This window comes from Mauremys reevesii, linkage group 6 (genome assembly GCF_016161935.1).
Source record: "Mauremys reevesii isolate NIE-2019 linkage group 6, ASM1616193v1, whole genome shotgun sequence".
Lineage (NCBI taxonomy): Eukaryota > Metazoa > Chordata > Testudines > Geoemydidae > Mauremys > Mauremys reevesii.
This window is the reverse complement of record NC_052628.1, coordinates 114230381-114246513: the sequence shown is the minus strand read 5'-3', so window position 1 is coordinate 114246513 and position 16133 is coordinate 114230381. Positions and strand designations below refer to the sequence as shown.

The 16133-nt window shown below is 40.4% G+C and overlaps 1 protein-coding gene across 8 annotated transcripts in view; it reads left to right on the top strand.

Moving 5' to 3' along the window:
* Positions 1–16133, top strand: part of SHOC1 (shortage in chiasmata 1) — a 134010-nt gene that overhangs the window by 71924 nt on the left and 45953 nt on the right. For 7 of the 8 annotated variants that reach the window (XR_005600089.1, XR_005600088.1, XM_039543179.1 and 4 more), the window contains 6 exons: positions 289–396; positions 4461–4648; positions 7403–7475; positions 12338–12404; positions 13025–13209; positions 14023–14134. Coding sequence is in view for 6 of the 8 variants with exons in the window: in XM_039543179.1 (XP_039399113.1) it covers positions 289–396; positions 4461–4648; positions 7403–7475; positions 12338–12404; positions 13025–13209; positions 14023–14134 (733 nt within the window). In the remaining 2 variants the exon portion in view is untranslated. The remainder of the gene's footprint in view (positions 1–288; positions 397–4460; positions 4649–7402; positions 7476–12337; positions 12405–13024; positions 13210–14022; positions 14135–16133) is intronic. The other variant, XM_039543180.1, reaches the window with a different exon arrangement.

Here is a 16133-nt window from a genome sequence, read left to right as displayed (position 1 = left end):
GGTTAGACCTTTCTATATAGAAGCATGATGTCATCAAAAGATTTAGTAATCTGTCTCCATCTGCTGTATGAGAGGATACATAACCCAAATAACTTAGACTAGTATAGAAGAGCTCAAAGAAAGAAAATAAACAGGTAGGCAAAATTTCTGCTTTTCTTCATGTACAGTCAGTGTTTGCCTTGCTGAGATCCACAGCAATGACGTGTTTATATTTATGTATATATTTCATTGTGGGAGACTAATGTTCTGAGATGCCTATATATATAAATCTTCTTTTCCTTTGTATAGGTAAAAATAGTGAGAAAGAGATACTGTTGTTCAAACATGCTGCTCTGGTGCACCTGTTGGTAACAGTTCGAGACCTCCTATTAATGTGTAGCTTGGACACAGCATTAGGTTAGTTTTAACAATAAAAATGTTTTCTCTCTTTATTGTCATTGCCACTGGATGACCATTAATATACCATGAAATTCTACAATCCCATGCTCATATTTTGTAATTTTTGATTGTGTGGTGTAACTAAACACTTATCACGCCTTAACTTACAGCTTCCGAGAGTTGCCCCCGTCTGCCTGCCTATTTCTACATACTTATTTTGGGTTGCCAACCCTCCCGGATTGGCTGGGAGTCTACTGGAATTGGCCTCAATCTCCTGGTGACTATTAAAAGCAATTGGGGAGATTTCAATAGGCCAAAAGTCCGGTTGGCAATGCAGTAGGGCTAAGGCAGGCTCCTTATCTGCCCTGGCTCCATGTGGCTCCTGGAAGCAGCTGGCATGTCCGGTTCCTAGGCACAGGGGCGGTGAAGGGTCTCCGCATGCTGACCCTGTGCCCTGCCCCAAGTACTGACTCCACAGCTCCCATTGGCTGGGAATCACAGCCAATGGGAGCTGCGGGGCCAGTGCCTGCAGGCAGGGGCAGCGCACGGAGCCACCTAGCTGCCCTTGAGCCTAGGAACCAGACATGCCAGCCGCTTCCACGAGTTTCCTGAGGTAAGTGCCACCTGGCTGGAGCCAGCATCCCTCACTGCGTCCCACCCCTCAGCCCTGAGCCCCCTCCCACACCCAAACTCCCCCCCAGAGCTCGCACCCCTCATCCCCTCCCGCACCCCAACCCGCTGTCCCAGCCCTGAGCCCCCTCCTGCACTTCGAACTCCTTGGCCCCAGCCCAGAGCCCCTTCCCATACTCTGAACCTCTCATTTCTGGCCCCATCCTGGAGCCCACATCCCCAGCCGGAGATCCTCCCACACCCCAGCCCACTGACCCAGCCTGGTGAAAGTGAGTGAGGGTGGGGGAGAGTGAGCAAAAGAAGGAGGGGGGATGGAGTGAGTGGGGGCGTGACCTCAAAGAAGGTACAGGGCAAGGGTGTTTAGGTTTGTGCAATTAGAAAGCTGGCAACCCTTTACTCATTAAATGTCAATTCAATGCAAATTGTATTTCTTTACCCTTAATACCCGACACATAGTTCATATCACCATTTATGGCACTGCCCAGTTTGGCCAAGAAACTTCCATGGGGGTGGCACCCACTTACATCATGTCTGGATTTTGCTCAGTCTCCCTGAACACTGAATTTTGCATGTGAATCTTCGAGTTGGCTGGCAAACATATAAGAAGGACATATAGGCAGATAACTCCCTGCTGACTTTCTGAGACTTTGTGCATTGTTTATTATGCTGTGCATTTGGAATAATTTATACCTAAGAAATTAGTTTCCCATCTACTCCTTTGAGTTTCAGATACGAAGAGTGAGGCAGGTTCAAGCACAAATGTGGAATATTATTTAACACATTTGGATCCTGTGTAAAGCTACATCAAAGACTAAAGGCTGAACTGTAGCCCTTAAACTCAGAGATTATTTCATTTTTTAGTAATATGCAGATAAGGATTAGGATATAACAGTTCATCTGCTCTTAATCTCACACCTGAAGTCATAATACCCTGTTTGTCACACATTCATTTCCACATCTATCTATTGTAATTTCACACATAGGTTTATCAGAATTTAGAGCATATATGATCTCTATTATGAAAAATTTACACTCTACAAAGTTATGACTTCATGTGGAGCATAACAGCAGGAGCAGATTAACTCTTTAAAAAGCGATTGTGTCTTCATTTAAATGCCTCTAGTAATAAATTATGGGGAAGAGGAATGCAGAAAATAGAATATGTAAACAGAACTATCTCTACTCATAATAAGAACAGGAGTACTTGTGGCACCTTAGAGACTAACAAATTTATTTGAGCATAAGCTTTCGTGGGCTACAGCCCACTTCATCGGATGCATGGAATGGAACATATAGTGAGGAGATATATATACATACAGAGAACATGAAAAGGTGGGAGTTGCCCAACCAACTCTAAGAGGCTAATTAATTAAGATGAACTGTTGTCAGCGGGAGAAAAAAACTTTTGTTGTGATAATCAAGATAGCCCATTTAAGAGTTTGACAAGAAGCTGTGAGGATACTTAACATGGGGAAATAGATTCAATGTGTATAATGGCTCAGTCATTCCCAGTCTCTATTTAAGCCCAAATTGATTGTATCTGGTTTGCATATCAATTCAAGTTCAGCAGTTTCTCCTTGGAGTCTGTTTCTGAAGCTTTTCTGTTGCAAAATTTCCACCTTTAAATCTGTTACTGAATGGCCAGAGAGGTTGAAGTGTTCTTCTACTGGTTTTTGAATATTATGATTCCTGATGTCAGATTTGTGTCCATTTATTCTTTTGCATAGAGACTGTCCGGTTTGGCCAATGTACATGGCAGAGGGGCATTGCTGGCACATGATGGCATATATCACGTTAGTAGATGTGCAGGTGAATGAGCCCCTGATGGTGTGGCTGATGTGATTAGGTCCTATGATGGTGTCACTTGAATAGATATGTGGACAGAGTTGGCATCGGGTTTTGTTGCAAGGATAGGTTCCTGGGTTAGTGGGTTTTTGTTGGGTGGTGTGTAGTTGCTGGTGAGTATTTGCTTCAGGTTGGGGGGCTGTCTGTAAGCGAGGACAGATCTGTCTCCCAAGATCTGTGAGAGTGAGGGATCATCTTTCAAGATAGGTTGTAGATCTTTGATGATGCACTGGAGAGGTTTTAGTTGGAGGCTGAAGATAACGGCTAATGATGTTCTGTTACTTTCTTTGTTGGGCCTGTCTTGTAGTAGGTGACTTCTGGGTACTCTTCTGGCTCAGTCAATCTGTTTTTTCCCTTGAGCAGTTTTAAGAATGTTGAGGAAGATCTTGTAGGTGTTTGTCTGTCTGAGGGATTGGAGCAAATGCAGTTGTATCTTAGAGTTTGGCTGTAGACAATGGATTGTGTGGTGTGTCCTGGATGGAAGCTAGAGGCATGTAGGTAAGTATAGTGGTGAGTAGGTTTCCAGTATAGGGTGGTGTTTATGTGACCATCGCTTATTAGCACAGTAGTGTCAAGGAAATGGACCACTTGTGTGGATTGGTCTAGGCTGAGGTTGATGGTGGGATGGAAATTGTTGAAATCATGGTGGAATTTCTCAAGGGCTTATTTTCCATGGGTCCAGATGATGAAGATGTCATCAATGTAGCGCAAGTAGAGTAGGGGCATTAGGGGACGAGAGCTGAGGAAGTGTTGTTCTAAGTCAGCCATAAAAATGTTGGCATACTGTGGGGCCATGCGAGTACCCATAGCAGTGCTGCTGACTTGAAGGTATATATTGTCCCCAAATGTGAAATAATTGTGGGTGAGGACAAAGTCGCAAAGTTCAGCCACCAGGTTTGCCGTGACATTATTGAGGATACTCATAATGTTTTTCCAAGAGTTCTATGAGATGTCAACATATTCTAAGGTGAACTGCACAAGAAATTTGAAAACTGAGCCAAGCACAGAATTATGTCCCTACCAGTCAGGCTGTAGTAGCATTCAGCATATAAGTGGAAACTAGTCATATATACATACATATTTTATTTGTAACTCTCAATTTCTTGGCCTGCTTTAGATTCACTGTTGATTCACAGTATGCATCACACAGGGATGTTACAGGTAGCAGAAATATTTGAAATAATATGAGCCAACTAGTATGGACTGAGATTCATCACATTTATCTTGTAAGCCACTTTTAAAAAAATAACTAAAAGATTAAATTTTGGAAAATGTGGCATATAAGAAAAAGCCTGATTTAGCTGGAAGCTTCTTGGCTGGCTTAGTGTAACAGCTCAATTTTCTGGTATCTCAAGTTCCAGAATGCTACTTCCAATTTTAGATTTATTTATATGACAACTGGTTCCAAAGTCTGGTTAATGGGAGCATTCTGCACATATTTCTGTCTTTGGCTAAATTTTCAGCTTTCCTTTGCGAGTAGCCTTCACATGTAGCTAAAGTGTATGTGCAGATCAAATAGAAAATTTTCAAGATTTCTCTTTTTGTCAATGCTGAGTTTTTGGAATGTCAAATTTAAGTAATTATTCCTTGCTTTGGTTTTTAAACAGGGTATTTGTCCAAGGCAAAGGATATCTATACAAGCATCTTAGGTTCCTGTTTGGATAATATTTGGAGGCAGCTGGAGATTGTACAGTATAGCAGGCAGAAGAAGAATGAAATCAGTCCCAAACTAACAGAGCTTCAGTGTCAGATGTTCAAGTGGGTGCAGAGTAGTACAGATGAACAGAATAATAAGGTTAACAATTTAAGCAAGTTCTTTAAACAATCAAAACTACTTTAGAGCAATAATTATAAGACTACCTTACTTAAATAAGAGTTGGCTTATGACAGGAAATTCTATGTTTGACTCTTTGCTTGAGAATACTTATGAGTAAAGAGTGGTGTGAAACTGCACCACCTCAGGAGTAGCCCAGGGACTCTCTGCTGGCTCTCGACTTGCTCCAAGGGTGAAGTAATCTACACAAGCTTGTTACTAGGCACAGATTTCTCCTATGCCAACATTGGTTTTAGACCACCATTGCATTCCTTTACTCCTTGGCCACCTGTGCAGTAGGCCAATCGCCTGACATAAGTGAGAGCAGCCTTCAGGCTACTCTAATTTACACCAGTTGCAAATGGCCATAAAACAGCTGGGGATCACTGTGGGATAGGTTTGTGGGGAGTAAACAGAGGAATTGGACATAAATATCCAAAATGTGTTCTCCTGGCAGTATGGATATTTTTGGTGATATCATTCCTGTGTTTAAATCCCCCATAAAAAACAGAAGCAAAAACCAGGTTAATCACCAGATCATTTTATTTACATAATGCATAAGCAGCATAATACATAATAAAAGTGAGTAAGAGTGAAAAAGAATCCTGTGGCACCTTATAGACTAACAGACGTCTTGCAGCATGAGCTTTCGTGGGTGAATACCCACTTAATCGGATGCAATACCCATTGCATCCGACGAAGTGGGTATTCACCCACGAAAGCTCATGCTGCAAGACGTCTGTTAGTCTATAAGGTGCCACAGGATTCTTTGCTGCTTTTACAGAACCAGACTAACCCGGCTACCCCTCTGATACAAGAGTGAAAAAATATTTTAGAATATTTTGAGTGGAACTTAAACTTGTAAAGACTCTAGTTCACTTACATTCAGAGGCAGTTTTTAGAGTGAGCTAGGACAGACAGAAGGAGTATTCTTGTATTAATAAGATGTGAAAGTTCTATTGCATAAGCCATTTACTGTTGTATTATATTAGCATTGGCTAATATGATGTGAAGCATGATAATCTGGTTATATTTTTATATCATATTAGTGAATTGCTATTGATGCAAGATATAATAGGAAATTTCCTTTACAAGCAAAAAGTTACAAATAGAACATGATGGACCTCATAGGAAAAAACCTTATGAACTTTACCATCTTATTCCATCATCATTTGCATCCACAATTACACAGGAACAGCAGTATATTAGTACAACATGTAGTTCAGCACTTGATGTAGTAATGAGTGAGACAACATTGGAAAACTAGGAAGAAAACAGATCAACATTTTTTTAAATGTGTGCCCAGAGTTAGGCCCCTTGATCTTAATGGGAATTATTGGGTGCTCAGCTTTTGAGAATTAGGCCATTTATTTAGTCCTCTAAATACAGATTTAAGTAACCCGCAACAACAGTATTGAACCTCTAGGTGCTCCCTTTACAGTCAGTGGAAGCTGTGTGGAGTTTGGAAACCAAGCCACTATTTAAAGCATCTAACTTTAAACATCCATTTTTTTAAATTTTAGCAAAAGGGACAAATTTTCAGAAACTATTTCTGCTATAGCGGCAAAGAGTTCTGTGGCACCTTATAGACTAACAAACGTATTGGAGCATGAGCTTTTGTGGGTGAAGACATGGGTATTCACCCACGAAATCTCATGCTCCAATACATTTGTTAGTCTATAAGGTGCCACAGAACTCTGCCGCTTTTACAGATCCAGACTAACACGGCTACCCCTCTGATATTTCTGCTATGACAGCATTTAGCACAGTGATAACATTTACACATGCAACTACCTCACTGGACCCATAAAGTTGGACCTGTAAATACTACCACTTGCTCCCACATTTAATTTTGGGTGCAGAATTGGGCCCACAAAAATGGAGGCAGTTGACGACCTCTTAAACATCAGGTCCATAAAGTGTACCCAGACAGTGCCTAGTAGATTAATGGCATTCATCTACTAAAATAATCCTGTGTAGAGCTGAATTTATAGTGTTTCCTCTGGTTGTGTACTTGTCAAGTCTTTTTAGTTTATTCCTGAAAATTATTCTGAGCATATTGATAGTACGTATAGCACATGGTTCATTTTGTTTCATTTGGGTTGAGAGACAAGGTTGAATATCTCCTCCCATGGGAGAATCTTTTAAAAATACCTGCCCTTGGGTGCAATCTGATCCATTTGAAAGTAAAAGACTTTGGTTAGCAGCAGTGTTTAATGAGCCTCAACATAAGTTATTTAGTGAGTTCCATTATGGTCATGAAAATCTTTCCAAACAGCTTTTCAGTTTGGTGGTCCCATAATTTTAACAAGGAGCGACCAGGAGCCCCTAAAAGCCCCCTCCAGCACATTGTTGTAGCGAAAGCAAAACTCCAAATATCTTCAATGTGAGTTTTACCTTTGAATGGAGTATGGGATTGGCCTGAAAATCTCCCCATGATGGTCTATCTGGTGCTGCAGTAGGAATTCAGTTCTGTGACAGCAGATTAAATACTGCCTTTAAATAGTTTATTTTCTTTCTGTGTGTTAATACTCAGCTGTGAGATTTTTTTTCTAGAATACCTTTATTCCTGATACTGCATCTCCTTTCATAGTAATGCTCTTCTAATATCATCTTTTAGTAGTAAGCACACAATTATCCTTTAGGAAACATAGATTCAGCAGGCAGCAAAAAATGAATACTATATTTCATGTATTGTTCCATAAATGTTAATTTATTTTACTTGTCTTACATCAGGTACTAATCATAACAAGAATGGACTTTGATCATGAAAAAGCTGCCATCACTAAAACCCTTAGTGCAGTAGAAGGTAAATGCTGCTCTTTTGTGCAAATCTTTAGAAGATGAGAAAGGTAACATCAAGCCTGTGCTCCACTCCGCTTGCTTATATCTTTGTGTGCATCTGTCACAGATCCCACTCAAGTTCTCCCTCAAGGTCACTCACTAGATTGCTGTGAAAGGACCCAGCTGTCTTTTAAGCCTCCCAGAGCCTGAATAGAGTCCAGCCACTGCCCCAATCTTTGGGGTCCCTAGGCTTATTCCAGGGCAGAGACCCTTTGTCTACCATCTTCTCCTGAGAAGTGGAACCCGCTACCCAGCTGCCTAGTCCCCAAGCTCAGTGCTGAGTCCAGCTGAAACACACCCTCTTCTAGAATCCCACCCTAAAATGTAGCCTTCTGGTTTACCATTTAACTCTCTCAGGAGGCCTGAGGTAACACACACAGACACTTTGCCCAGAGTCTCACACCATACCCTTTACTAGCTCACCCGGGTGACCAGGTGGACTCAGAAATCAGATAGGTGCTCCTGCCTCATTCAGGCCCTTACTTGCTGAGCTGCTTCTCTCTCCTCTTGAGCTGGAAAAAAATGGCTAAAAACCCAGACTGATCAGTACCTCCCTTTTTACAGCTGTTAGCCCTTTTATCAGATGACCTATACCATGCCAACTTCAACAGGTGAGCACAAACTTGTTCCAGGTAAATTCATTCTCAGGCAACCTCTCCCCTGCTAAACCAGTTCATCTGGTTGGAAGCCAGTCTCTTGTTAGAGCTATTCCATTTTGATATTATTCCTATTCTATGTAACATCAACAACTCTCCTTTGTTAATCTTTTGCCCCCAACCTTTAGAATTTCAGCCCAACATGGAAGCAAACAGACAATGGAGAAAGCAAAAGGCTGCACCTTCAAACTGGAGTTTGCTACTTGGTAAAGATACCTACAGAAATGCAGTTTTCATCGCACTTTCACTTTCATAACACTTCATACTATCAGCCAGAATTCACGTTTGTACACACAGATTTCCAAATTATCAGAGCATCTCATCTTATACTGCCCCTCTTTCCATACTTCTGTATAAAGTCCCCTTTTTGCTCCTATTATCTCCTGCCACTCCTGTCTCCAGGCCTTCATTCCTGATACTTTTTATGATCAGAACAACCGGTCAAGCACACCCCTCTCTTCCTTCAAATCCATCCTTAAATCCCTGTTTTTCACTTGATGTCTTTCTTGGTTCATCGCCTCACCAACTGCGTATCTGCGCCACCTTGTGCTGAATGATTCTTTTGTGTTTTGTATTAAGATGAGATTGCATACTTTTTAGGACCAGGGACCCTGTGTATAAAGTGTTTTATAAATGGTGGGTGTATTTGCAACACTATAAATAATGATAATAAATATTCTCTCTTTTATATCTATTTATTAAATGGCTTAGAAACACAGATCAATCTGATTGTCTCATCCACCTTCTGAGGACATTTATATTATGTTCTCCATCCTCTGCAACCTGTTAACTACATCTCTTTCTGTCATATTTTCTGTCATATATAAAACTAAAAAATGCCAGGGGAAAGCCCCCCCCCACTGTTTTCCCACTAATTGTTCCTCACTCATTTTTAGTTAATTAGAAACAGTGATTTCCTTACCCCCGCCCCTGAATTTTCCCAACACCCCCCCCCCAGTTTTGTGAGCTAGTTACATACCAATTTAGTGACTGTTTGGAAATCTGAATTTAAACTGAAACATTAATACACACTTTAAAAACTTATACAGTGTATGATAAAATACGTGTATCTGAAAAAGTATTATAGATTTGAAAAGTATGAACACAGACTAGCTTCCTTGCTTCCTTATACAGCTGTTTTTTATGATGTCAGTGCATTCGTTTCGGTGATGTTGGCCAACCTAATAATTTCAAATGATGATTTGTAAGCAAAGTCTAAATGAGCTCTCCCAGACAGCTAGTGATGAGCTGGGGGCTAAGGCTTCAGGGCCAGATTATATTTACATTCACACCTAATCTACCAAGTATCCAGCAAACAGAGCTGTGTTGTCCAAGTGATAGATTTTGACTGGGGTTGGGTTACAAACCACTTGAATGTGGGGGGAAGAGGGGGATGAAATGTTGTTCTTATTGTATGAGTAAAGGGCAGTAGAACTGTACTTAGCCTGTGATGATTTGAAGGCATCAAGAGAGAGGGTGGGGACCTGTCCCTCTCCACTGTTTAAAGACAGAGCTGATTAGGCTCCATAGATAGTCTTTTGTTCTGTTAAGTGACCACTGCAGCTGAAATCACTGACAATCAGGTCTAAGTGCTTAGTCCTGTTGTGGGGAGAGTGTTCCTGTGGGTACAGTGTTTTTGTGTAAGAGACAGCCCAGACTGCACTAGCAGCGAGGTTCCTGGCACTGAGAGCTCAGCTGAAATCACTGAGAGCTGGTGGAACCTCAAGAGACCAACTCGCAGAGGTCACAGTGGTAGGTGACAGCAGAAGGTGACTGTGCAGGGCCATTGGCAACAGAGCGGTGGAATGAACGGTGGCACAACGAACAGCCATGGCCAGAGCGAACTGTGCCTTTTTGTCCCCCACCTGGAAGGTGTACTCACGTGAAAGCACCTCTGAACTCTGAGTCTCCACTGACCAAGGACAACACCGGTGAGTGGAGTGCGGTGGAGGGAAAAGTGAGGGACATGTTAAATAAACATTTGTTTGTTGGACTATATTTTAGTCACTTTGCTCCAGAATGCTAGATTTGTGACTGGGAATGGAAACTTATATAAATCCCAGTAGGCCAAGATTTTTAAAATGCAGTATTTGCCAAGGTTGTTATCTCACATTGTTGCTATCTTGGGAGGTCATTATGTTGGGGAGTTTCTGTACTAAACATCAGAGGGGTAGCCGTGTTAGTCTGGATCTGTAAAAGCAACAAAGAATCCTGTGACACCTTATAGACTAACAGACGTTTTGCAGCATGAGCTTTCGTGGGTGAATACCCACTTCTTCGGATGCAAGTGAAGAAGTGGGTATTCATTGCATCCGAAGAAGTGGGTATTCACCCACGAAAGCTCATGCTGCAAAACGTCTGTTAGTCTATAAGGTGCCACAGGATTCTTTGTTGCTTGTACTAAACATTTTTATTATAATTAATTTTTACATAAGAATGGTCATACTGGGTCAGACCAATGGTCCATATAGCCCAGTACCCTGTCTTACAACAGTGGTCAAGGCCAGGTACTTCAGAGGGAATGAACAAAACAGGTAATCATCAAGTGATCCATCCCCTGTTGCCCATTCCCAGCTTCTAGCAAACAGGCTAGGGACACTCAGAGCATGGTGTTGCATCCCTCCCATCCTGGCTAATAGCCACAGATGGACCTATTCTCCAGGAATTTATCTAGTTCTTTTTAAAATCCTGTTATAGTTTTGGTCTTCACAGCATCCCCGGGCAAAGAGTTCCCTGGGTTGACTTTATATTGTGTGAAGAAATGCTTCCTTTTGTTTTTTTAAAACCTGCTGCCTATTAATTTCATTGGGTGACTGCTAGTTCTTGTGTTGTGTGAAGGATTAAATAAAATTTCCTTATTAACTTTCTTCCCACCATTCAAGATTTTGTAGACCTCTATCATATCCCCATTAGTCATCTCTTTTCTAAGCTGAAAATTCCCAGTCACTTTAATCTCTCCTCCTGTTTCATACCCCTCATCATTTTAGTTGCCCATCTCTGTACCTTTTCCAATTCCAATATATATTTTTTAGGATGGGTGACCAGATCTGCACACAGTATTCAAGGTGTGCACGTACCATGGATTTATATAGAGGCAATATGATATTTTCTGTCTCATTATCTATCCCTTTCTTAATGATTCCCAACATTGTTTGCTTTTGTGACTGTTGCTGCACATGGAGTGGATGTTTTCAGAGATCTATCCACAATGACTCCAAGATCTCTTTTGAGTGTTAACAGCTAATTCAGATGCCATCATTTTGTATGTATAGTTGAGATTGCTTTCCAATGTGCATTACTTTGCATTTATCAACATTGAATTTAATTTGCCATTTTGTTGCCCAGTCACCCAGTTTTGTGAGATCCCTTTGTAGCTCTTCGCAGTCTGCCTGGGACTTAACTATCTTGAATAGTTTTGTGTCATCTGCAAATTTTGCCACCTCACTGTTTACCCATTTTTCCAGATTAATATATTGAATAGGATTGGTCCCAGTACTGACCCCTCAAGGATACCACTATTTATCTCTCTCCATTCTGAAAACTGATAATTTATTCCTACCCTTTGTTTCCCATCTTTTAACCAGTTACTGATCCATGAGAGGACTTTCCTCTTACCCCATGATGGCTTACTTTTCAAAAGTCAATTTAAATGAAATACTTTTTTTTTAAATGTATTTTTTTTAGAAATCTAGACCTGTTATGTGTTTTGGTGTAACTTGCATTATTCTTATGTTAAATTTGCATAATCCTAACAAAACATTTACTTTATTCATATCTCTTTTATATATCTCATTGGTCCTGACACCCCCCCTGTAAATTCGAACACCTCCCTCCTCTCCCCCCAATTTCAATTCCTGGGGAAACCACTGATTAGAAACATTACTTAGCTAAGTAACATGACTGCTCTTGACTTACCAACAGGACTCCAGAATTTACCCCATCCTGGACCTAAATGTACAAGGCTTTCAGTATGGGCAGGGTCACAGCTTGTCAGCCTAGTGAAATGCGAGATTACTGATGACTGCCTCAGGTACAGCACTGTCATCCAGGGCTGCACCCCTGAGGTTATAATTTCTTGATTCAGCCCATGTTTGCTGTTTATCACTATATGTCAATTTATACCTGCAGAAGATCTGGTCCAGTCTCTTGATATTTAATTCTTTTTAAACAGGTTTCAAAGCCATGGTTTTGAATCCTGAGAAAAGAGGAGTTCTGTTAGAGCACAATGTCATAAGCAGGTGAGTATAATTCATAATTTTTGTGGCCCAAACCTTACAATCTTTATTCAAAATTAATATCAGAGAAACTCCTGTTAATTTCAAAGTGAGTTTTGCGGACTGCTTGGGTAAGTATTTCATGGTTTGGGCCTATGTGCTTCATTCTGCAAGGTGATAAACATTCTGGACTGATCCAAATCAACAGTTAAGTATAGTAGTTAAGTAGTAATCTAAGTGTAAGTAGTCCTACTGCAATCACTGATGTGAAGAATCCCCAGGGAAAAAAGGAGATATAAATGGGCAATGTCATAATACTGATAATGCAACATGAAAAGCTAATTTACAAGACCCCCCCAACACTTTCCAGATGAGGTTGTAGAGACTCTCCTAACTTGTTATCTCATGCCTGAAATGAAAGGTAATAGCAGGAAATATGAAGACCTAATGCAGATTACTGGAGGTGGTGAAGTATTTAATAAAAATAATAAAACATTTCTAATACAGAAAGGATAAAATCAGTTTTTAAATTATCCTTTAAACAACTGACATTTTCTATTCAAGTGAATACAAGTTAACAAGTTTTTATTTTGTACTGCGAGTAATCACGCTAAAAGATAATTTTCTGGATATTTCTCTTTCAGTCTGAGTAGATGTTCCTGTGTTATTGTACATAATCAGCACATTGGAGCTGACTTTCCATGGACTCTTTTCTCATTAGTGGTGGAGTATGATTACACAGAGAACTCCTGCTGGGACGAGCTGTGCAAAAATTTGAATATTACTTACATAACTTTTAAAACCACTCTTCCAGAAACACTTGGAGTGGGTAAGTAAATGCCTCCTAGAATTCAAATGAAAGGTTGGTCTTGCACCTGAAAAAGGGATTTGTATTCTCTAAAATGTTTACAGGTATGCCCATGAAAGAGAGAGAGAATAATAATAATGGCTAAAGCTAAGCATACTGAGCTAGATCGTCTCTTGTATTATGTATATAATAGGAGTAAGATAGGAAGAAGTTTTGGACTTGAGCCCAATCCTGGCAAAGATTAGAAGTGAATCGCACTGAGCTCCTGAGAGAACCTCTTTGACTACCTGGTAGTTCAGCATTGATAGAGGCTGTATCCAGTGTTCTTCAGGCAGAGGGAGGCTTGCTTCAGTGCTGGGGGTATACAAGACAAAACTAGTGTCATTCTGGTAGGCATAATGGTTTAATTTCCCATTTCCCTCGTGAATAATTTAATTTATTCCATCCCATCCATCCCCCCCGGCAGGCAGGATTATGTATGTGAGCACCCACCACCTAACCGGTCCATATGCTTGGAAGGAGCATCTGAAATGTACACACTTTCATCCAGAAGTGTCCAAATATGTTTCCATGACCACAGATCAGATGGTACTTCAGATTTTAGTCAGAATTCTGGACTTTGGCAATGTCAGTGGAGTGAGTGTTTTTTTTTCTTCTAGGAAGGGCCTTCTAGAATCTGAAATTACTCACACAAGAAGAAAATTCAACAAAAATATTTTAATGGGGATGTATATAGTCTACATTTTCAAAAAGATCCATCCATTTGAATACCTAAAACTATCACCTCTGCTATTTCCTGTTTTGTGAAGCTATTTATCTTTAAATCTGAAAAAGTTTCAGGTGAAAATTTTGGCTGCTTCCTTTTGGAGGTGCAGATTCCGTATGTGTTTCTGACATCTGAAGGACTTCTTAATGCACCGGAAATCCTTCAGCTTCTAGAATCCAAGTAAGTAAAATTGACCTGATTACTGATGGATCTAACTGTCAGTTTAATTAGGGGCCTCATTTGCTATGGGGGAATGTGGGCAGTTGCCCTTCCACCAGACTGGTGTTTGCCTCCTGATTTTTCATAGGTCTATGTGCTCCCCTTTGGCCCTCCCCACTGACTTTTCAGGATATAATATAATCACATATAATGTTCTATATGCTGACACAATTTTTCTTCCCCTAGAATTTTTCTGAAATGAGGCCCCTGAATTTAATCAATTCTATTTATTTTAGTTTTTTCACTTTGTTGGTTGATGAGAGTATCTCTCCACTTAGCAATTATAGTGTTAACATTATAGTGAAGACTACAAGACAAATTTGGCAATCACATTCATGGCTTATTGAAGTCAATGGTGTTACATGGCCGTGAATCTGAGCAGAATTTGGCCTACTGATATTAATATTAGAGATGTTAATAGAGAAATAGTGCTTTTATTCCAAATCCTTATTTCAATCCTACAACTTTCTCAGAAAATCACCTTTGAGCTTAAATATGTCATGCCTGGGTGCTGCCCAGGAGTACTTTAAAAAAAAAAAAGTTTTCATAAAAGTATTTTGCCTTTTTTTTTTTTTAATTACCAGGACTACCCTAAATATTAGAAGACAAAAATGTTCCATTTTTCTGATGCTACCAATTTTTCTAATGCTATTTTACAAGTTAGCAAAGTCAAAAACTGCTTTGGATGTTCAAACTTTGTATTCTCTCCCTGTGGCATGCAAAGAGTTTAGTCTCCTTAGGGCTGTTATAATTTGGTCTAATTCTGGTTGTTGTCTTGGTGGGTGATTACTGGGAGGGGGGGAAGAGGGGTTGGTTTAGTGGCCTGTGATAAACAGGAAATCAGACTGTGTCATCTGGTGGTCCCTTCTACTTTAAACTCAAAAAAGAACTAGATACATTCATGAAGGATAGGTCCTTCAATGGCTATTAGCCAGGATGGTCAGGGATGGCATCCCTAGCCTCTGTTTGCCAGAAGCTGGGAATGAGTGACAGGGAATCTGTTAGTCTATAAGGTGCCACAGGATTCTTTGCTGCTTCTACAGAACCAGACTAACACGGCTACCCCTCTGATACTTGACAGGGAATGGATCACTTGATGATAACCTGCCTGTTCATTCCCTCTGGCATTGACCACTGTCAGAAGACAGGATACTGGGCTAGATGGACCTTTGGTCTGACCCAGCATGGCCGTTCTTATATTCTTAAGTTCTTAAACCCTGTGACTCAACTTGGTATTTACATAATCCTGAATGAGTACTACCACCTTCAATTTGTTTAAATACCTTTATAACTATAACAAAATTCTGAAGGTTTGAAAATAATGCATGGCCCAGGTGTGTTGTTATTCTCCTTAACAGAAACAATATCCATTTTGGTTTTCCCCAACAATCTAAAAGTTCACAGAGTAAACAGCACTCTTCATTATGGAAAAAAATTGTGAAGTGTGTTTCTGTGAAGAGTTTAATTACAATTTGCCCTTTTAAGCCTAGTGCTAGTGGTGGCCATCTTGCTGAAAAGCACTGCCAGGTTCGATACTAACTATGAGGCACAATGAAGAAGAATGGCAAAACAGTTTCCAGCTTGTTCTTAATAACAATTTAACAGTCCCAAAACAACATTTTTAATTTCAGTATTTAAAAATTTAATAATTTACTTAATGAGTTCTTCTTAGCCCTGAGCTCTGGTTTGTGCTCAGCCTGACTGTGGGCAGAGTAGCCAGAGACCCAGTCAGTGCTTTTTACCTAAATTTCCCTGGAATTGTGGAACCATCAAAGGGATCAGCAAAGAATTCTGGAATTTCACAGCAGGTCACCAGTCACACACAGAATATCTGGACCCTCGCTCTGGCAATTTGAGGGCCATTAGAGAGGAATTTCACTCCTTTCAGTCTCTCTGTGCTGCACAGTGATAGAGAAGAGGGATATGGCCCTAAATGAGGAAGGATTGGCTAATAATCAGG